This window comes from Drosophila sechellia, chromosome 2R (assembly GCF_004382195.2).
Source record: "Drosophila sechellia strain sech25 chromosome 2R, ASM438219v1, whole genome shotgun sequence".
Classification (NCBI taxonomy): Eukaryota; Metazoa; Arthropoda; class Insecta; order Diptera; family Drosophilidae; genus Drosophila; species Drosophila sechellia.
The window spans coordinates 10,745,034-10,767,811 of record NC_045950.1 but is presented as its reverse complement, the minus strand read 5'-3'; the positions used below and the strand labels follow the sequence as shown (position 1 = coordinate 10,767,811).

At 42.9% G+C, this 22,778-nt stretch overlaps 4 protein-coding genes across 5 annotated transcripts; 3 read left to right on the top strand and 1 right to left on the bottom strand.

The window, feature by feature from the left end:
- Positions 1 to 987: 987 nt before the first annotated feature.
- Positions 988 to 2,181, top strand: LOC6609189. The gene has a single exon (XM_002033844.2). It carries the CDS (start codon positions 1,099 to 1,101, stop codon positions 2,044 to 2,046), a length of 948 nt encoding a protein of 315 aa, XP_002033880.1. The 5' UTR covers positions 988 to 1,098; the 3' UTR covers positions 2,047 to 2,181.
- Positions 2,182 to 2,428: 247 nt separating this feature from the next.
- Positions 2,429 to 3,537, top strand: LOC6609188. Its single transcript, XM_002033843.2, has one exon. It carries the CDS (start codon positions 2,542 to 2,544, stop codon positions 3,259 to 3,261), a length of 720 nt encoding a protein of 239 aa, XP_002033879.1. The 5' UTR covers positions 2,429 to 2,541; the 3' UTR covers positions 3,262 to 3,537.
- A 5,408-nt stretch (positions 3,538 to 8,945) lies between these two features.
- On the top strand, positions 8,946 to 10,833 carry LOC6609187 (adenosine deaminase 2). The gene is made up of 2 exons (XM_002033842.2): positions 8,946 to 10,031; positions 10,205 to 10,833. Exons 1-2 carry the CDS (start codon positions 9,033 to 9,035, stop codon positions 10,823 to 10,825), a joined length of 1,620 nt encoding a protein of 539 aa, XP_002033878.1. The 5' UTR covers positions 8,946 to 9,032; the 3' UTR covers positions 10,826 to 10,833.
- Positions 10,834 to 21,380: 10,547 nt separating this feature from the next.
- On the bottom strand, positions 21,381 to 22,464 carry LOC6609186. 2 transcript variants are annotated; one of them, XM_032716213.1, is made up of 3 exons: positions 22,430 to 22,444; positions 22,181 to 22,366; positions 21,381 to 22,123 (listed from the first exon to the last, which is right to left on the bottom strand). In XM_032716213.1, the coding sequence occupies exons 2-3, from the start codon at positions 22,340 to 22,342 to the stop codon at positions 21,650 to 21,652; spliced, it is 636 nt and encodes a 211-aa protein (XP_032572104.1). In that variant the 5' UTR covers positions 22,343 to 22,366; positions 22,430 to 22,444; the 3' UTR covers positions 21,381 to 21,649. The 2 variants fall into 2 exon arrangements, with proteins under 2 accessions (XP_032572104.1, XP_002033877.1); XM_002033841.2 differs by having other exon boundaries at positions 22,181 to 22,464.
- Between the last annotated feature and the right edge of the window lie 314 nt (positions 22,465 to 22,778).

Here is a 22,778-nt window from a genome sequence, read left to right as displayed (position 1 = left end):
TGGAAAGTGATGCCCGGGCTCTTGAATTGGAGGTAGTCGGGCAATGCTTTATGAAACAAAACCGCTCCCCTGGAAACTTTAACTAAGCCAGCCCTGCTCTCGCAAAATGAATTACAAACAAAATGCACTAATTAATTAGCGCAAAGGCCAGCAAACTTTTCGACCAGCCACTTGAGCTTCATCTCCCCACCCGTGGATTTTTCCTGCTTTCCCGCGGGGGAGCACCGATTGCAGCGGCTATTTTTCCTGGCCAACAACTCTATGCGGAAATTGTTTTTTTCCAAAAGCTTCGCTCGTACGTGCTCGTTTTTTATGGCCCACGTTGTGTTTTCCTATTTTTCGTTTTTTTTTCCCCTGAGCGCCTTGAAATCGAAACGGCCAAAAGATTGCGCTGCCAAATTGTTAACAGCAATTGACCCAATTTTATGGGAGCCCTCATGCATGGCCACTCTCGGACGGCAGTGACTCCAATGAAAATAGCGGCGTAAAAGCGAAAACTGCCCCGAGAACAGCAAGCAGCGAGCAGCAACCAACGCGGCGTATACTTATTCTAGCGGACTTCTGTTGTTTTGTTCGCAGGGGGGCAGCTTTGTATGTATATTTTCCGAATTTTTTTTTTTTTTGTGTTGGGCTTTGTCCTTTGGCTGGCTGCGCTCTGTTTGCATTTAACTTGCAAACAAGCTGGGGCAAAAATTCGTAAAGTGAAGGTTGCGTTGTCTATTTTTTCTTTATTGTTATTTGCCTGCAAATCAAGGCAGCTGGACATTGCAATTCGCTGGCATCGAATCCATTCGCAATTAACTGCAGAACAAACAAGGAAAACCCATTTGGTCTGTGGCCCGGAAAGGTCTCAATTCGCGACAGTGTTCGAGGAATTCTCTCACACACTTGAATCTGGGAATCCATAGAGAAGTAGCTGTTGAAATGTAAATGAAATAGAGCCCATCAGGGCGGCCTTGGACTTGATTTCTTTCCAACTATGGGTTGGGCACCTTGGTGTTAGTCAGATCAAAGCAGAACGTTCGCCTGTACAGACCAAAATTTCGTGTCTCTCAACCTGCCACAGCACCGGTTCCAATCCAAAACCTCCGTTTAGTTATGTTTCTGGCCAAAAGTTCCATACTTCGCCCGCAGCTTCTTAATGAGGTGAAGGGACTGGTGAAATCACAGTTTCTGGCTCTGTCACAGGTCGACCGACGCTTTGCCCACTCGGACGATAGGTGCGCCAATAAGAAATCCAGGAAGTGCGAGCAGAGCCCACCCAAGGGTGCAGGTTTGCCCCCCCGGGATCGAAGACATTCTCACACGGATGGCGGCAGTAAAAAGTGCGCGGAGAAGAATAAAGCAAAGCGGAAGTGCGATAAGTATGAGCCCCAGAATGCCAAAAAGCCGGAATGCAAACCGCCTATTGTCCAAGTTCCCAAATACTACAAGCAACTAAAGCCGTGCAAGACCGACAAGGAGCTCTCCGAGCTGCATCCCAAGTATCTGGGTGTGTGGGGTCGTTGCGACATACCCTACAAGCCGGAGCCCTATTGCCAAGATCCCTGTGATTTGGCCGTGCGTTTGGATGACAAGTACTACAAGCCCAGCAAATCTCTGGACCGCGAGTTCGACCAGTACTGGGTGGAGTGCTTCTTCCGGAAGCAGAAGCGATGCTGCCGCAAGGTTGCTCCTGAGCGCACATACCGCGTGATAAGCAAAAAGTGCGCTGCCACTCCGAAGAAGTCACCTTGCCTCACCGTCAATCCCATGCCCTGCCTACAAGAGGCCAAATCTAGCCCCTGTCCAAAGGTCAAGCTCTGCGATTGTCCGACGGCAGCAGCCATTAACAATTGTAAACTGGTGCGAAGACACACAAGATGCCGGCGTCGCGCATGCCAGTATCCCAGCTTCTCCGAGTGCCAGCACGAGGAGCTGAACAAGGGCAGACCCATCGAGTGCCGCTGCCTGGAGGTTCCGCCCACTTGCCTCGTCTATCGGCACGCTCTCCTCAACCGCCGACTTCCCTGTGAGCCTCTGAAGCCGCGCGGAAAATCGTGTTAAGGGAGGCACACTTTGGATTTGTGGACCCTTTCATGGTGCTTCAACAATAGGCAGATAAAAATTAATAGTGTAATAGAAGATACGAAATTTTTGGTTAAATAAATCTTTGCCGTATGATCACTTTTAAAATATTTACATTTATTGCATTTAATTTTTGGGGATTGGTCTGTATTGGCGCTCAAGTGCACTGTCGAATAAGAGGTGCTCTACTACTTAGATCGAGATTCTAAGTGTTCCACTATTGGATATTCTGATATCTGATATTCGAGGCACTCGACACATATTTTCTTTTTTATTATTTACATATCTGATCAGAAATTTGAATCAAGCAGGCCTTGAGACCAAACTTCAACTGTCCTAGTCACTTTCAGTTTGCTTTCGAATCATTCGTAAACAGTTGTTCGAGGGGTAAACACACTTAACACCTTAGCCTCCCAAAAAAATCCAGGCTTCCGTTTTGGTTTCCGTTCAAAATTCCAGTTAAATTCAGTTAGGATGGGGGTGTTGCAGACCGTCCACCGATCGCTCTTGTTGCAGCACAGCTTGGGATCGCTGACGATCAAGCGCACGTACGACACAGTGAAGAAGATGAATCTGCGGCGCAGGCGTTTGGAGCATATGAAGGAACTCAAGAGGCTAGACGAAATGTGCTACAAGGCGGCCAGTCGCAACGATAAGAAGTGCCACCCGCCTGTGCTACCGTTGCCCAAGATGGAGTGCATAGACGACCCATGTGCGGAATCGGAGATGCCATTGGATCTGGACCACTATACTCCGAGCGACAAGGCCGCGCGCAAGTATCAACGCACCTGGTGCGAGTGCTATATGATACCCAAGGCGGCTGTCAAGGCCAGGAAGTGCTATCCGAATAGACCGCGGCGTAAGTTCGAGTGTCCGAGGGTATCCGATGTCGAGTGCCGCTGGGATCCCATGCCCTGTGATGACGTGAAGAAAAAGCCCGAGATACTGATTGAAGTGCCGCGTATCGGGAAGTGGCCCTGCTGCAAGATCCCCACGCCAGGTTGCCGCGATGGCCGGATACCGCCCTCCTGCGACGCCGGTCGAATTCCCACCTGCTGCAAGAAGCGCCGCACCAAGTATCCCAGCTTCTCGGAGTGCAAGAAGGAACTGCTCGAGGCCATCCCACCATGCGAGTGCGAGAAGAAGGTTAACTTGTGCGACGTGTATGCATATTTCCGCCATAAGACACACTAACTAGCGGTCCCTGAAAGCTTGGAAATCAAGGCGGTATAAGAAGCCCACCTGGTAGAAGAAGAAACTCCAAAATTGGCTATCGTGTATTGCCGTTCATTGTTTATGGGTTCATTTACAAAAGTTTGACCCTTTAGCCCTTGCCGCCTTTTACCAATCCGGATTACCCATTTTAAAAGGTGACCAATTCAAAAATTTCCATTTCAAATATAGCTTGAATCCAGTCTTAATTACTTTTGGATGTTGTTGCTACCGACATTAAATTGATTTCACAAATTACCAATCTGATTTTTGTCTTCGTCTTGAGCGCAACTTGCAGGCATCCTTGATGGTTAATTCTCGGCAGACAGCCAGGTTCTTTTAGCTGCACTGCCACGCCCCTCGTCCTAGTTTTCCCACTCCTCGAGCCACCCGCTTTTCGCAGCTCTTTAGTTGGAGTGCTCTCCTGTGCAATTCCTAAAAGGGATTTGCATGCCGCTGAGATGTTTATCGCAAATTGTTGCCGTCGTCTGCGTCGTGGAGGATGTTGTGACGATGTCGTCTGGCGGCGCACAAATGTCAACAGCACAAAGCTCTGACGTTTACATTGAAAGTCACTTTGGGCGCCAGGCAGCCAAACAGACAAACAGAGGAATCCTGGGATCCTGGCATCCTAGCATCCTCGCATCCTGGTATCCGGGGGGCCCAAGGAGGACGATGGCTAATGAAAAGTGCCAACAGAATCCAATGCATTTTTATTTAAATGCAAATGTTTAGCCTGCCGGCAAGTGTTTAATTGTGGAGCCCGGGCATTGACAAGGAGGGCTCCTGAAAGGTCCTGGAAATGAGAATTTGCCACACATTCATCGTGCCTGTTCGTTCGCCTGTTGTTTTTGGCAAAAGTATGCCCTGGAGTGACATTTCGTACAAATGAAATGTATGGCTGAAAAGTTGTCTATTTCTGTGCCCAGGCAAATAATTTTATTATAAAAGTTGTTTCTCCTTTTATTTATTTTTTTTTGTGGGAATTTGTGGCTTTTCGTGAGTAATAGACACCATGTTTCTGTGGGCATTTTCGTAAGAGAGTAGATTCGCATGTAAGGCAAGTAAAGTGAGATATATGTCAAGTAGAGTTGTGGTAAAAATGTGCCAGGAAGCGTACTGAATAGAATGCGTTGTATCCTTTAGTAATTCCACTAATTCCACAATTCCACATACTTGTATGTAGTAAATGCCCATATCCTTCTAGTTTGCATATCCTTATAGATATAAAGTGGATATATTTGTTTGTTACAAAATAATTTAACCGATTATTTGCAACTTGTGCCATGTTTTGCAGCTGGTCGAATGGTCTTTATGGATCCCACTAGTCATGGAGATTATGATAAGGCTTTACGACTTTGGATGTCCAGTAGCTGGCTGGATTAAAAGCTTTTTGCGGTTTGGATATGGGATGTCGGGATGGCCGGAAAAGGGGGGATGGGCTTACTGCGGAGCTCCAGGCTGGGTAAACAAACAAATTTAGTTATGACCAACAAAGTTGCATGGCCCCTTTGGTTTACAGCTCGGCCAATTAGCTGGACGACGATGCTGACCTTAATTACACGTGCACTTTTAGTGCAACCAGTGTGCAGTCGCCCCAACCCATTTTGCCCACATTTGTTGCAGCTTAGCCCATAATCTGAACATATATATATATATATGTACCCCCTATAGTCAACATACATGTGTAGCTGCACCCACATAACCATAAATGTAAAATGCCACGGGTATGCCATTCCATTCCATACCATTTTTGTTTCGCCATATTTTTTCGCTTATTTTTTTGTGTTTTACTCAGCTGGCTACACTTTACACACTTTGTTGGCTCCGTGTCCGGGTCTAAATGTTGCTGCTGGATTGTTAATATTATTTTATAATTTCGTTTTATTACTCCTACTCCGCCGTGGAGCGTTGTAAACATGTTGTCGTGAATGGACGCGGCTGCTGTGCGCCGGGATTCCCCGCTGCCATTCGGGTAGTCAAAGTGCGCCATTAAACGTTAAGCAGGCAATGAGGGCGGAGCGTTAAATGCCGAGCGGGGATTTTGGGGGTCAGAGATGAAGACATTTAACCCGACCCACTAAAGCAGCAGCATAGAAACTATGAAAAAGCAAGCTTTGATCGCTTTAAGTTGCTAACTGCTTTCAGCAACTCATATTTCCTTGCAACTCGATTGAGCGTAGAAATCCTTTGCCAACGGAAAAAAAAAAATCAAAACTCCAAGTTGGCCAAAGGGAAAAGTGGTTTGCCTATTACAGTTCCTGGCTAGCTGTGCACTAACATAGCACTTTATGATTTTTGTTACCTTTGCTTTCACACACACTTGATCAATTTATACTGATGGCTTTGTTGTTTTCTCCAATGGGCTTGTGTAGCTTTGGTATCGGGGCTTACTCATGTGAAAACCTGTTCAAGCCATAAGCTTTTATAAACTTTTTTTGGTTTGTTTTGCTTTTGTTTTCTATTTTTGCTGGAACTAAAAATATTGCTGTACCTCTTAGAATTAAAATAGACTATGATTCCGTTTAACTTACATGCTTTGTTTCTCACTATTCAATAAATATAAAAAAAAAAACTAACTATTTTAGTTGTCAGAATTTAAGTCTTAGTTTAAGGTTTAAGAAAATAACACCGCTAAACTTCAGACTTTCCCCGTGCTTCAATCACTTTGCAGAAAAAATAAATAAAATGGCTGCCTACTTTGCGGCGGAGCTGTAAATTTCGCCTTTCATCAATCGCCTTCTGCGCGACATATTTTTATTGACATTTATTGAAGGCGCAATTCTATTGACATAATTCAAATAGGCAACAACGTGCCACGCAATTCAAACGCGACAAAAATGTAAATTGCCTGACAGAGGGTGCGAGCAGGAGGGGAGATTACGTGCCGAGCGAGAAGACAAATCAATTTGAAGGAACACAATTTGAGGAGCAGGCGTACGTAGGAGTCGAAATGATAATGAAGGCACCACATTTTGTCGCCATTGTGCGAGTGACAATGGGGCACAGATAAAAATGACAGCCACAAGCTGGCAACTAAGTCGGGATGAGATCTCCTGGGGGTCTATTGTCTCAGGAGCCAAACGATGGCCGCTGGATGCGGATTGCCGGAATGGGTAATGCACACATTGTGATTGTGGCAAAGAGTTTAAGCAGCTGTTGTCTGCCCGGCGTCTAACTGTCAGACTGCGGCTTATCGCCAGGGTTTTGACCATTTTCTGACTGCCCAGAGTTGCTTCCATTTTTTTTTTTTTTTGACATTTTGCCATGGCGGCTGCCAGTTTAATTATGACATTTCATTTCGAGTTCATTGTTGGCCAAATCTCTGGCTGCGCACAAAAGCATGCAACAGTTTTTTGCAACTGCCGCACAAGCGGAAGTACATTTGTCGTCGGCTGTACAGACCGGAAGTTGTATCACACATGTTCATATCACACATTCAGCGCCTGTGTTTATGCCACAAATATTTAAGGGAAACATTTAGGAAGATCTGGAAATATATGTAATTCCTCGTTTGGAGTGCACTTTAAAGTTTAAATAGTAGTTCATTTCAAAAATATACAAAGCTTTCTTTTAATCTTCACAAGCCAACTGGAAAGTATTTTTTTGAGTTAAATAAGCAAATGAAATTCAGATTAAAGCGAATAAAGAATGTATAAAATGCAAAGCATATTCTTGCTAATACCACTAATAGCAATACATTATTTTGTTGCGGTGGTCTGGGAACCATTAGTTCGAAGTTGGCCCGGATAATGAAGCCATTTTCGCCTAGGGTGCCGATTTAAGATGCCATTTATGAAACATGTGCCGGCATTTATGCATATTAAATTAGTCAGCTTAGGCAAATAAACAGGCCAGAGGACCACCGAACCCTTTTTTATGGTCCCGAGAACTGCGTCATATTCCCACACATTTTGCTTAATATTCAGGGGTTCAGCTGGCCCCGAAAAAAGAACACTCTGGTGGCAAAAGGAAGGGATCCGTATAATAGTTGTTTGGGGCAACTTAAAAACGCATGTTGGAACTTTTCAAGTGTGAATTGCTCTTCATTTTTGCAGCAGACAGACCGCCCAACGGAAAAACTGCGCGAGCTGAAAGGAACTGAACTGAAAAGGCGTTCGTTGCCTACTTTTTCCAGGCACTGTTTCCCTGCGAATACGGCTATGTGTGTGTAAGTGTGTGTGAGTGTGTGGTCGTGGGTGTAAGTGTGAGTCGCAGTTGTAACAAAAAGAAACATAAAATAAAATGGCAACGGCAGAAATGTTTTATAAAAATTTATATGAGCATAATTTGTAACTGCAGAGAAAAAGAAGAAAAACGCACACGCAGAAAGGAAAAGATGGAAAAAGAGATGTTACAACGATCCCTCCTACGGGGCGTATGAGTGTTTTTGCGGCTGTGGGCGCTGGGCGGAGGTGGGCGTGGTCGTGTCAGACAATGGAAACTGAAAATGGGCTGCAGATGTAGAAAATGAACATATTTTCGGCTGTGGCCAAGTAGAGCCGCTCGATTTGAATTGCCAAAAACGCTGTGGGTGTCTGGGTAATAAATAGAGTACATCCCTAGAAAATGAGAACACAAAACTAAAAATGTGTTGCGCTAATAACCGATGTCATTGTGCCAAGTGGTACAGAACAATTTCTCAACTCGATTTCATGTAGACTTTATTTTTCACATAACTTAAGAGAAATATGAATCATTTTCAGATGACAAAAACATCGTAGTCTATCTAAAATACTGTAGCCAGTGTTTATCAGTTATCAGTTTTCCCCCATTTCCCAGCCGTTTTTAGCTGTTTTTCCAGACTTTCCAACTTTGGCATGTGGCACACAATTAAGATGCAAATTGTTTTTGCACAAAATCAAATTTCCCTCTCCGGCAGACAACAACAGGCATATCAGTTTGCCACTTGCCGAACTCTTTTCGTTTTCCCAACTCTTTGCAGTTGTTGTTGCAAAGTGACAAATACAACAACAACGGCAACAACAGCAACAACAACAATTGGGAAAATGCTTAAATGTCGTTCAAGTTTGCGAGTTAAGTGCACTACGTATGCAATCGACACATGTGTGCAACAAAACTCGTTAACACTTGAAAAGTTTCATGGGCCCGAGGGCAGGTCGGAAAATTCTGGGCTCACTGCACTTCGCACACACACACACACCCATCCGAACTGAAGGGACGTGTCCCACAGATACGTCTGTGTGTGTGTGTGCGTGCGAGTATCTGAGTGCGAGCAAAGTAATGCTGCTGAAAAAACACTTAAGCAAAATGTTGTATATATTTTGTAACCAAGTGAGGCGCAGAGTTGAGCTTGCCTCCATTTAGTTCGTTAGATAAATCTTTGCGTGCCTGTGTGTGTGTGTATGTAAGCCAGTGCGAGTGTGTGTGTGTTGCCCTTTGGGCATCTTGTAATCGTTGGGGCTGAGACCCGATTGACAAGTAGATGATGCCTGAAATGCAAATCCTATGCTCCCTCAAAGAAACTCTCGGCAAATTGCTTGAAAGCATCACTTGACGTTGGCCAATGCAGCTAGAGTTTCCAAAGGACTTCACTACGTAATAATAGGTAGTAATTAAATAGTTGTGCCCTATAAACTTAAATGTGGTCTATAAACTGTTATTCTGATATTTTTGAAAAAGAAAGAGGACCTGAACCTGAACCATTTGATTTTTCTGACTTGTTTGGTTTCTAAATTCCATAAAATGTGATATTTATATATTTGAAAGTCAAAAATAGGGGCAAAGCGCAGATGACGGTCTTGTTGGGCCACAGGGTGCTCCTCGCTGGATGGGCGAGGCGTGCCACGCCAACCGCCGTCCAGTGGATGCACCACAACCCAGAAAAGATGACGCTGCTCGAGATGCTGGGCACCACCAATCTACGCAAGAGCACCCCCAAGGACTACCGAATCCTGCGCGAGATCTTCAACTCCTTCGAACGATACTCCGGAGTGGGCAACGACATTCAATTGACCTTGCCAGAGCGCGCTGCCAACGAGCTGATCATGTGCGAAAAGAAGCGGGAGTACGAGAAGGGCATCTTGGATCCCTCGAAGTTCGCGCCGGGACACCACATCTTCCAGGTGCTCACCAAGGTGAAGAAGTCGTTGCTCTTCCAGACCCTGCGACGGATGCCCAAGGGTGCAGCCCTCAAGGCGCACGACACCTCCATGTGCAGTTCGAGGGTGGTGATCGATATGACCTATCGGGATAACCTCTGGGTGTGTACCACCAAAAACGGCTGCCGAGTGGTGGAGTTCCGATTCGCGAAGGATAAGCCCAAGGACGTCAGGCACGAGAATGGCGAGTGGCAGCCCATGGAAAAGCTCAGGGAATTCCGCGGCGAGGAGAATCTCAGAAAGTATTTGCAAATGCGATTCAGCATGTACCCCTTGGCCAGCTTTACGACCAATGCCCACGCCTGGCGCCACCTGATGGGCATCTTTGACCTGCTGGACGGTCTACTACAGTACGCCCCCGTTTGGGGCGACTACTACTACAATGCGCTCAAGGAGTTCTACGCCGACGGAGTGCAATATTTGGAGGTAAGATCTGTGCTCCCAAACCTCTACTGCCTGGATGGTAGCCGGATGCCCAAGCGAGAAACTGTGCAAATCTACAAGGACACACTGGAGCGATTCAAGAAGGAGCATCCAGGATTCATCGATTCCAAACTGATATATGCACCAATTCGGCATGTGCAACCGGAAGTAGTGGGAGAATACATTAAGGAGTGCACAGAACTGAATGTGAGTACAAATTTTCCTACTTCATTTAATTATTATTGCCATCCATAATTTATGGTCCCATTAGAATTTAAACTGCTGTTTAATGCTATATTGCTTACATTTTGTAGCCTAATTGTTAGTAATCGACTTCGCACAGAATATACAAGATAAATTCCAATTTAAACCATTTTCAGAAAGAGTTTCCCAGCTTCGTGGTTGGCTTCGACTTGGTGGGTCAGGAGGACGTGGGCCATCCGCTGAGCAATTTCGCAGCGGAGCTGCTCAAGCTGCCCGACCACATCCACTTTTACTTTCACGCCGGCCAGACCAACTGGTATGGATCGCACGTGGACCAGAATCTTTTGGACGCCATTGTGCTGGGCACGAAGAGGATCGGTCATGGCTACACGATCACCAAGCACCCGGTGCTCATGCGGCTGGCCAAGTACCTGAACATCGCGTTGGAAGTGTGTCCGGTGTCCAACCAGGTGCTCCAACTGGGATCCGACTACCGCAGTCATCCGGCTGCCACGCTGATCGCCGAGAATGTGCCCATGGTGATCGCCTCCGGCAGTCCGGGCTTCTGGCGAGCTGCTCCTCTGTCCCATGACTTCTACATGGCCTTTCTGGGCATTGCACCCATGAATGCCGATCTGAAGTTTCTCAAGCGAACCGCCAAGAACTCCATTAAGTACAGCTCGCTGAAGGACGAGGCCAAGGCCGAGGCCATGGAAAAGTGGAAGAGGCAATGGGATAAGTGGGTCGAGAATATAGTCAGGCAAAGGAAAAAGGATTCTGAGACTGAAAAGAAATAAAACACATACTAGACTTTGAGAGTATACTGTACATTGTATAGTATATGGTTATATAAATATTTAAACAATTCTTACTATAGTATCATTATTTGAAGCATGAAACTTTACAATTAGGCAAAGTACAGCAGTGGCATTTGGATGTCACTCGACTTTTCCATAGTTTTTCCCCAGTTCGAAATCGTACCTGAATTTGCGCAACATTGTTGTAGGGACCACAAACTTTTCCACTCACGCACATCGAAAAGCCCCAAAGTCAATGACCAATGGCGAAATTGGGGGGGAAATCTTCGGGATAAACCTTGAGCTGCACTTTCAGTCGCACCGCAAATTGTTTGAGTTTCCGCTTCTTGATTATTTCAGGCAAACCAATAAGTTTCTTGCCAACTTTTTATTGCATACTTCGCTGCGGGTGATCACAGGGGGTGTGGTGGTGAAAGCGGGGGGTCATGCAAATGTCACAGAAACTAACACTTCCGGGTCGTATATGTGTGGGTACTAATTTCATTGACTTCCATTTCCCGCCTACACACACACACACATGACAAAGTTGGCGGAGGGCGAGGAGTTCGGAAAAGTCTTCGATACGATCAAGAGAATAAACTTTCTGCCCTGCCTGCCATTGCTTATAATTAAAAACTTTATTATTTGTTTAACTTTGCCCGGAGCTGTTGCACATTTGACAGACAGAGATGGGTTGCTGTGCAGGAAAATGGGGAAAACTCTGTTCGCAGCCACACAAGAATTACCAGCAATTATCGAAAAAGTTTCGCTTTATTTATCGCCCGAAAGTCACTCCGTTTTCTCCATATACATTTTTCGGTCTTTCCAATCTACCAATACAGGAATTGACAGCCATGTTTCTGTCAACTTTTTAACGATGCAAAAACACATTTATGCCAGAACGCTCCTGGCGACGTCTAATTTGCAAATTCATGAATATAAAGTGGCGTCGCAATGCCAAACAAATTAATCAAATATGCTAATTTTTCCTTTTTTGCCAAACTCACACAGACACCCGGCCATCATTATTCGCGTTAAAAATATGCGTAAAAAGGAGAGATTTGCAACGAGATGGGAACCTGTGCATCTGCCAGGAGATCTTAAACAAAAGTGAAAAGGTATTGCAATTGCAAAAAGCCAAGAGGAATTTAAAATTTAGGCTTTGGTATCTTTTTAGCCTTCAAATATTTATATTTTAATTTCAAAACTGGGATCGAGTTTCCATCTTTATTCAATTTGAAATACGTTTTAATAATGCAACCAATTATGCTTAAGGTCTGAATCGAGTGTTGAAGGTATTAAAAAATATTGGCTGATGGAATTATAAAGCTATGTAATAAGTGTTATTTGAAATTGTCGCATTGCCGTCTCACATTTTCATAAGCACACATGAACAACGCACAAGTATACCGATTTCCACATAGGGATAAATCTTGAACTGCCATAAATCCACAAATCCCTTCCCCCTATGAATTTCTACCCAATTTCCCTGGCACTCTCTCTCTCTCTCTCTCTCTCTCTCTCTTTCCCTGTTGCATTTTGATGTCTTGCTTTGGCATCTAAAGTCCAAAATCATCATCATGATGCCGGCTGGTATGGGAGGATTGGCATGAGGATTGAGTTGAGAATGGCATGATGACCATGGAGGCATAAAGCGCAGTTAGTTTGCATACAAATGGCATTTGAAAATGTGCAAGAGGATTGCGCAAAAATCAACGCGACATGCCAAACAGGACAAATAATGTGCATAAATTTATCCCCAGATGGGTGGACCACCAGCCAAAGATTGGACGTATAGATGGCACGAAGGGTTGGTCCACAGCAATAATAAAAAAAGAAAAGCAAACAAGTGCTGGTCAATATGTTGCACTGGATGTGGGCATGGGTATGCGGATGGTGCTCCTGATGATGATTAGATTGCTGCATGCGAAACTGGACAAGATTTCGGTTGGGCAAGGAGACAGCCACATAATAACGCTTATGTCCTGGACATTAGCATGACCAAAGGACTGAGTGGCAGGACGACGGGACCAACTGATTGGCATCGTCGCTTACACTTTTCTTGCTTGTCGAAATCAGCCCCTCATCCTCGCCGCCCATCTGAATTGATCAAAGTATCAAATATGCAGACACTCTGGAATTTTTCGTAATATGGATGCCGGTGGAAAACGAGTCAAAGGGGAGTTTTCCATACACATCTGACCCTATATACAGACTGTCTGCTTGTGTGTTGTATATGAGTGCATAGATCGTTGTGTTTTGCATTAATGGTGTTGGTTTTCTTTGAGATAAATAACTGCGATACAAATGGGTTTGGTCTGGATTGTGATGAGTTGTATTCATTGATATGCTGGAAACATATTTAATTAACTGCATTCTCTTTGAGAATGTGGTTTTAATCATTCGTATTCACTCATATTTGTTATAGCTATTTCCTATACCTTAAAAATAAAAACCATTTATTTTTAGCTACTTAACAAAAAAGGATTTGACTTTGACTTTGCGGCGAACAAAACGTTTTGTTTATTAAATAGGTATGTATGACATTTTATAATATTTGCAATATAAGAAAAAATTAAATAAATATAATTGAATAAAATTAAGCAAATATTTTCATACTTTGCACTTGTATGGGTAAGGCCTCAACACACATGCATATAATCGCTTTTATTCCGGATATCAATTTAACAATTAACGTAAATCGTTTTTGCTCACGGACGACGCAGTTACCAGGCCTACCAATAGTTTATTGTTTAAAGGGATCAACACGACCACAAGCACAAACACACACGAACATCCACAAGCGCAATAATTGCATTATATTTCACCATTTGCATGCAATTTTCCTTTTGGCTGCCATTGTCTGCTTCGGGTGAATAGCGCCATCTGTTGGCCGGGCTAACGAACACTCCGCAGGTTGAAGTGCTCGACAATCAAAGGACTCCAGCCCATTGTGACTCGTACTGCGAATGCAGCTAACAAACAAATTTGTAAATCATCAAATATAATATCTAAACAAATTACAAACGAACTGCCGCAGCCCCAAAAGTTGGGAATGCAATGTACCATACAAATTGCCCACACAGTTGCATACAAAGCACTTTAGGCCCATGTTGCACTGTGCGTTTGTCTCCTGAACATTTACAAATTATGCCATAAATGTATCCTCGCAGAGCAACACATGCACACACAGGGACGATGATGATTTGCCGGTGGCATTAACAGTAGGATTTTCGGGGCGGAGGCGCATTGTGTGTTTACCACTGCAGTTGCATTCCCGTTCACTGATAGCCGCCCGCTCCTGATCCTGCATCTGCTCCTGATTTTGTGATTCTGATTCCGAATCCGATTCGGATACGGATACTGTTCACCCAGCGCCGGCTAAATCATATGCAAATGCATGCGTATGACATTTGGGCTCGAAATTTTATTGTCCGCTCCGGTTGCTAAATTATTTAGAGCCTGATTCCTGTTGCCATGACGATCCAGGACGAGTGGGAATGCACTGGGAAAAATGGTTGTTATTTATTCTGTTAAAGTGGCAATCTCAGCATTGGGCTTACAAAGAGTACGCAATAAATGGTAAATACTAATCATTTTTTAAATTGTTCGTATCAATAATCATCATGGTACTGAAGGCAATTTGAATTTTAATGCAGATTATTACATTATTATACTCATTAAATAATAATTAACAGATACCGTGCTAACTTAATGAATTAATACTGACTTTGTATAGCATTTTAAATATATACATATTTCTAGCTGAACTTTCTTACTATTTTCCACAATGTAAACCGACAACATGCATTTTGGGCTCTGCCCAACACCACAGACAACCGCATAATTTATGCAAAATGCGTATGGGAATGCGTGTGTGTGTGTGCGTGGGCGTAACAATGTGTGTGTGAGTGGGCGTAACAATGTGTGTGTACGTGTGAGTGTCGCAAGTTTTAGTTGCTTTTTGGCATTGAAATCGAGCCGAGCTTTTTGGGCCTGTCTTTCAATTTGACATAAAACCTTTGGCGGATCCTTTTTTTGGCTCACGCATGACACTTTATGCAAAGTGCTCATCCCTTCCCCACCTCTTCCGGTCTCCCTTTTTGGGGCGCATTTCACGCCCTTTTGCCGCCACACATCAAAATAAACGTAAGAAAATGTATTTTCCCATACATGTGTATATAAGTATTGCCCTTGAAGAATATCTCCCGCAAATGAGCCTCGCAAATTTTCTTTTCCCTTTGTGCAGCTCTTTTATGAGCAGCCAACCGTGTGTAAAAAAAAAACGGAGAAATTCATCCAAAAGTTCATTAAATTTCGAATCCTTTGCTCAAAGAGGATATAATAATAACCAAAAACTATGAATTAAATTAAAAATTTTCAAGAATGAAGTACAATTTATGTGCTATGTACTAAAATTTGTAACATCTTAGCAAACAACTTTTTACATACAATATATTTCTAGCTTAAAGTGCCTTTCAGGACTCCAAAATCCCACAATTTTAACAAGAATCGTTAGGGAACTGACGTGGAAAACCGGGACGTAAATTGCAAGGAACCCGCAACTCAGCTCGTTGAGCAGATAAGCAAACAGATTTATGACTGCATTTAGGGGTAAGCATTTGCAGTGAGCTCGCGTTTTACTCTCAACTTTTGACTCTGGAGGCCTTTAAAAATGCAAAAGACAACACTCAATTCGTACGCCGTCATTCGTAATTAAAACGAACCACTCACGTACTTTGGCCAGCCAGACAAACAGAGCCAACGACTGTCAAAAGTCGCCTACGAATTGTCCGTTCGTCCGTCCGTCCATCTGTCCGAATCCTCAAATTGACAGCCAGCCGAATGGAGAGGGGTATATGTGTATCTATATATGGGGCGAAAGAGATGCCCAGACCGGACATGGACACACAATAATTTAGTACGTAATAGACACGACCCTCCCGAACCGGAGTCCCTTGTCCGTTGTGCAGAGAACGTTGTCCGTTGTCCGTTGTCCGTAGTCGCACCAACAGACAGATGCTAGACAACTCCGGTTGCAGCCCTGAACTTGTTCATTAACACAAAACATAAGCCGCCAGACAGACATGTGAATGATGAAGCACGAGCGAGTCAGCCCAATGGAGTGGGTGACGGCCAAATGGACAGGGATACTCGTTGATATCATAAATTGCGAAACTAGGGCTGGCCGACAAAAACATAAGCTATAAAGAAATTAGTCCTGAGGGGAACCAAATTTAGTATGTCTTACTAAAATTATTGAATTATACAAATGATTTCAGATAAATAATAATGTTATATCATACTAATATAAATATGTTCATACTTAATTGAAAATCAGTTTGGTTTAAGATGTATTATCTTTACTTATCATAGACAACAAGTGCTTGCTCAAGCTCATCTCTATTTGCCCACATATCATGCACTCCTACAAAAAATAGGGTTCGGTGTTTCAGGCCTTTAGACCATAGTTCAAGTGCCATTAAAATCGAGTCTTGGCACTCGGGCATCTGCCAATGTGAAGGGAACATAGAATGGGAATGGAAATAGGAATGGGAAAGGCAATGGCAATGGAAATAGGATGAGGGGGAAGTTTGTGCAACAAATTAGTAGCAAAGTTGGCTCGGACCCGTGACTCCGCACCCACTCCTTGGCTGACTCGCACTGGGCAAATATCCGACTGCGGAAATTGCAATGAGACACGTGATCATGGAGACTCGACTACATCCGCTTGCCAGACAAATAAATCTTCATTTTGACTTGAACTTTTGCTGCGGTCCGTCGGCCAAAACGAGAAGTTGGTAGCAAATTAACAGCTGTTGCGTAGCTGTGGTTCCGAGCTCTACGCTACCGAGCTACCGAGTAGTCCTGAGTCCTGAGTCCTGAGTTCCTGCGGCTTCTCAGGTGATTTACGGCCAAGTTGAGACTCGGCTAACGGCGTCTGCATATTAATATGTGACTTGCCATTTTACTTTCTACGCCATGGAACTTGCAATCAAATCCGACTCCTGCACTTTCCCCCAGACGCATTCCATTTCGCTTTATGCCCCGACCTGCTCCCAGCACGTTTTATTATTGTGCCGGCCAATTTGTGACGAGTGAGTGCATATAATAAAGCAAATTATATTTCAAATTCAAATGCTATGCAGTCGAGCGGAAGGCGTCTCAAGAGCCGGGCTCGCAACGATAACGTGGCTGTGAGCACGGAATACGTATACGCCATGTTGTCTAGTTGGCCAACGTTGCAACGTGACCATGGCCTCTGCGACGGCTGGTTCCTAAAAGTATGTTACAATTATTTTCATCAAAAAGCTGCCAGCGAATTCCCCGTCGCACACCACGCAAAATGGTTACATGCATTTTGGAGCTGAGAATTGATCGTTTTAAAAAACTAACTTGTAAACAAAAAAAAAAACAAAAAATCTTTTAATAGTTAAAACTTTCGACTAGCAAACAAATTATTTTAATAAGCAAGCTTAACTGAAGTAATAATAAATACATAATTAAAAAATTTATTATTTGGCTTAACCATAATCCCTAATGTAATATAATCACATATTACACAATCATATTTTGTGACTTTTCGATTTTATTAGCTAAATTGCCTAATGGATGTTAAACCGTTTGATTTTATCTAATTGCATTTAAATAAAAAATAAGGTTGTTGTCTAAATTGAATGCAAATACTGTTCGCAATCACAGGAAACCAAGAATAGTCTTCCGTAATAATTTAATTTAATCCGATTAGTTTAATTGGTCGCCTGGACATCATTTGTGTGCAATTTTTTTGCCATTGCTCCAGCAGTCGTTGTTGTTTTTTCTATGCAATGTACTACAACATGGGGGGCAAATAGCAGAACAAAACAGGAGTGCACTTGAAATTGTTGATGGGCGAAGTGAGTCGACTTGTGTGTGCGTCAGAATATCCTTTCATCAGGACTTTCCTGCCCAACGGTTGCATCCGCATGCTTAAAGTTTTGTTTCGGGTTTTTAATTTTATTCTGGTTTCGTTGTCAACTTTTCCCTTTGTTTTGCATTTTAGTTGCCCCTGGCCTCTGACCCCACCATCCACCTCAGTGATCCCCTCCCCTACCATCGCCAACGAATTGGGAAAAGCATTTCGAAAATGTGGAGAAATGAAAACTTCTGGCCCCGGTCTGCAATGCTGACCGATGTCGACATCGTTGTTGGCCAGCCGCATGGCATAAAGAGCGACAGTCCGCAGGACATTTTATATTTAATTTACAGTGTGACCGCAGTTGGTTTCCGTCCATCTATCTGTCTGTCTCTGTTTCGCCGGTATCTGCCTCTCTCTTTCTGTCGCTTCGGTCTTAAACGAGTATATGTGCATATAATACAAACCATTCTGTGCTGTGCGAGTGCATTTAATAAAGTGCAGTGCGGCGGCTATGAAAATGAACGGGGTTGGCCATGCATTGGTTGATTTCCACTCTCTGGACGTTCCCGCATCATTGTTTCTGTTTGTTCTCGCCAAACGGTCAGAAATTAATTTCTAATTCCCATTATGGTGGTCCAGTTGGCCGAAATCTACCAAATACGCTATCCATTAAGTAAACACGTATATATATTTGAACGAGAAGTGCATTAAATAAAGTTCCAAATAGGCTTTCGGCCGTCCAAAGTGGGGATTAGCGAGTGGGCGGCTGACGGGTGATGCTGGACGGGGGAGGGGGGCGTGGCACAATCACAGTGACCTACAGTTGCCACAACAACAACTGAAATAAGCCCAACAAATTCGAATGGGTATTAAAACGGAAAACTTGAAGGGGATGCAACGACGAAAGAACTTTCAATACCCTTTGAAGATCTTCAATACAACATTTCTCGAATGTGGTATTATCTCTAAAAATATTTATTTTAAATTAATTACAAACTATAATCGAAAACATCAAAAATAACACATATATTCTAGGGCATAAAATCGCCTATATCAGAGTACGCGTGCAACGCAAAATTCCATTCTCAATTATTTTTGCCCTGTATCCACTCGACAATTTCCTTTTTATTTTTTTGAGTTCCTGAACTTGTGGGTATTTTAGCAAGGGGCAGGAGGATGGAGGAACATGGGTGGCATTCTGAATTGGTGCCGAGCATTGGATGAGCTGAAGCCGGCCATGTCCATGTCCATGCCCATTCAGTGTGCAGTCGTCAACACTTTTATTGCTTTAATTGCGCACCGAAGCGCAACAAGAATCGACGCACATCCCTCTCACATCCAGGACACACATGTTGCTAATGAAGTTTCTAACAACATTTCAACTCCTGTCAGATCATAATCTGTTAATCTGCGAGGCCCGACCCACGGGCCCAGGATGGCTGATGTGGCATAAAAGTAAACTGGAGCATGTCGAACCTGGCGACAACTGTACGTTAAACACACCAATCCCGAGACACACGAGTCCTTTACGTTTTTTGACCCGGGGGAGGGGATACAAGTAAATGATGATGGATTCTTACTTTGTCATTGGGGGACTTATGCCTTGAAGGCTGAGTTCAGCAGTCGAAATGTATACAGATTGGAAGATGGCTAATTAAAGGGAAATACTTGGCAATCGATATGGCTCTAAGTATATAGCTAAATTAAGGTATAAAAAGCAGGTAGAAGCAACCAAATCCTGTGTACCTCTATCTTTGCATAGACAGGACAATTTCAGGAAATTGATATAGGTTAAATAAGCAGCATTTACAAGATCCAATTGCTAATTATTTTGAGGGCCTTGGGAACAAGTTCACTTCTGGTGCTAACATTAATTTACCTCAACTTGGTACTAATTCATTAACTCTAAGTTAAAATTGCCTTCGTTTTGTTGCAATATTACAATTTACTAATTTGATCGATTGACTAAGCTGCCACCGAAACTCAGAGCATTGATAATATCCTTTGGCAAATACAAACACAAATAAAGGCTGGCAAATACAAGCACTCGCACACACACCCACACACACATCTGCAATTTGAGCAACATGTCAAAGTAAACAAACACTGTCAATGGGAAAACTACTCGACGGGGTGGGCAAATTGAGGGAGTGGTGCTGGCGCATTTGTATGTGTTATGCTTACGCCTCGATTGTGCTGGAAAATCAACAAGCACATCGACGGACCATTCATTGACGTCTAAGCGCCGAATGGGTGTGTATTTTAATTAAACCTGTTTTTCGAAGGCATTTATCAGATGCAGACCGGATGTGCACCTCAACGCACCAACTGACCCACCCACCACAAACAAAAACTAGAAAATGCTAGCGTGCTAAAAGCACGGTAACAAATGAAGATCATATAGAGGAACGAAATGTTTAGAGATCCAAGTCACATTGTACATTCAACATGTGTATTGAACTGTTTCAAAAATTATTGAAATAGATTGAAATTTGGTTAAAGGGATTTTAAACATACAAATACATATACCTTAAACATATAAGTATATTAAAATGTTATTCTTAGAAGCATATTTAATTTAATCACAAAATTACTAAAATTAAATTCAAAACAACTTCTCCAGAATCTAAGATATAAAAAATACTATTATTGCTTTTGAAAAAGAGTTATTATCAAATTAGACTAAACTTTTTTCTAAGTACATAGTATAGCCATTCAAGCCCGAACCCAAAATGTTTCCCTGTTAATGGACTTTCTATATTTGCAGGAAGTTATGGCAGTCTGATTTATGTCCATGCCTTTTACCTTTGGCTGGCGTCCACCAGGTGAAGTCGTTTAATTATTGAACAAGGATGGCTAACCGAGCCAATGGGGTTGGCTGGCAATCAAATTTGGAATGGTCTGGCATAAAAATTGTAAGCAGATTTCCATTGGCATGCTGCCATTGACATTGCCATTGCCATTACTTACTTACATCAAATAAGACTTCAGTTTACAGCCCGGCACATAAAGTTCTCCAATTGAGGGAAAATCGGGAAAACACAGAAATCAAAGTAAGCACCTAAGCGGCTTATGCAAAAGACAATCGAACCCCGTACCCACTTCTAGATCGTCTTCTTCGCATTTTATTCCCATTTTACAATGCCAATAGGCAAAAAGTGTTGAACAAAATTTGCGTCTGGCGTTTATTGAGTGGAACGAACGCCTCAGTTCGAGCTGAATGGAAAATGTAAAAATCTAACCATCCACTCGCCGGGTAAAAGCAAAAGTTTAAATTACTTTCTAGTGAAACTTTGATCCGCAACAAAAAAAAATGGGCTAAAAGCAGAATGCCAGCGAGATTAATGCTTAAAGCGTAAAGGGTAAAATGCTGCATTGTAACTAAATAACTAATGCATGGCCAATGAACTTGCCGAGCAAAAGTTTTACCAATTTATCTGCGTGCCCCCTTTTTCCCCTGCTTTAGTTTCCTTCAAAATATTTTATGTTAAATACAAGATATGAATTTCGAAAAAATGCACGCAACATTTTTTTGAAAATTATAATTAATAATCTCAGTCTTTCAGAAGAAAACTGCTTATGTCCTTAATTGAAAAGTAGTCTTAGACCAAAATAATTTATTAAATTTTTTGTATAGAACTTTTTGAAAGCGGGAAGTTTTGAAATAAATGTTTATTCGAAATGAAAAACTATATATTAAAAGTGCAGTTGATTCAGCATATATCTTTTTACAAATATTTTATAACAATACAAAATTAAGGTGTTTAAAAGTAATAATAAAAATGTAGTACATAATGAAATAATTTCCATTTCTTTTTCTTACAAATTTCGAAATTTTGCATACCAGGTTAGCAAAAAAGTTGCCTGTTAATTAATCTTAATTGTACAGTATAGTCAATACTAAAAACTAATATTTTGGGTTTACTTTAATTATAAGTGGGAGCTCGATCGATGGACGCCGCTTCCAGAATAACCTTCATTATCTTGTCCTTGGCAAACTCGGAGGCGTCGGTGTTCAACTGTCGTAGCCGGTCGGCCACAAAGTCCCCGAAGATCTGGGCGCTGTCCTTCTGGGTGCGCAGCGCATTGGCCACTGCCTTGTTGACCATCTCCTCGTCCATGATGCTGATGGTGGACATCTCGCCCTCGCCTTCAACGTCATCCTCCAGCCTCTGCTCGCCGCCGCCGGTCAGGGAGCACGAGGAGAACATGACCTGCTCTGGTTCGTAAAGTGCCAGATTTTCGATGATTTCCTCGTAGTCGACGGACTGATCCGATGCACTGATTTTTTCCTTCTTCACTGGGGAAGTTTTTGGCTGCGATTTCACCTTGACCTTATAGGGACTGGTGCTGGAGCTGCCGGCGGATGACCTGTTTAAAGGACTGTCGTCCGCGGTTTTCTGGAAAGGTGATGTATCCAAATTAGGCGGGATTCATGACTGGCTGTGCACACTCACTGTTTGTTGCTGTTTGAGATTTAAGTGCTTCATATGCTTCTTGGTTGACGCATGTGCACGCAGATCACTTATTTTGGTGTTTACACAGCATTTGCAGAAGCGGCAGTGCGCCCGGTAGGAGTCGTCCGGATCCCGCCGCAGCCACGCACGAAACTCCTCCATTTGCAGCCACACATCGCGCAGTTTCTGCTTGTAAATTTTCATAATTCGACAAAAAGCGCAATGGAAATTAATTAAAACACGACGTACAGCAACAAAGTCAATGCAATAGTGATGACAATAACAGTGCGAGTAGTGACGCCTGCCGCCAGTGTTGCCAGTTTGCTGGCAGCAAAAAAGCTGTTTCTAGCTGTACAGAAAAAAAGCTGTTTAACGCAGGGCGAAGAAAGCTTTAAAAAAGCTAAAACGCCAAAGTGCGCCTGTGTGATTTTCGTGACGCTTAAATATAGCCATGTTCATAAATAGCATAAGTACGAGGTTTATTTAAAATCTAAGATGTGTATTTAATAATTACAGTGATAATATATTAATACATTTTTTTTTGTTTATTTTAATATAAATATATTACGAATATATATATTAAACCGAAACTACAGGC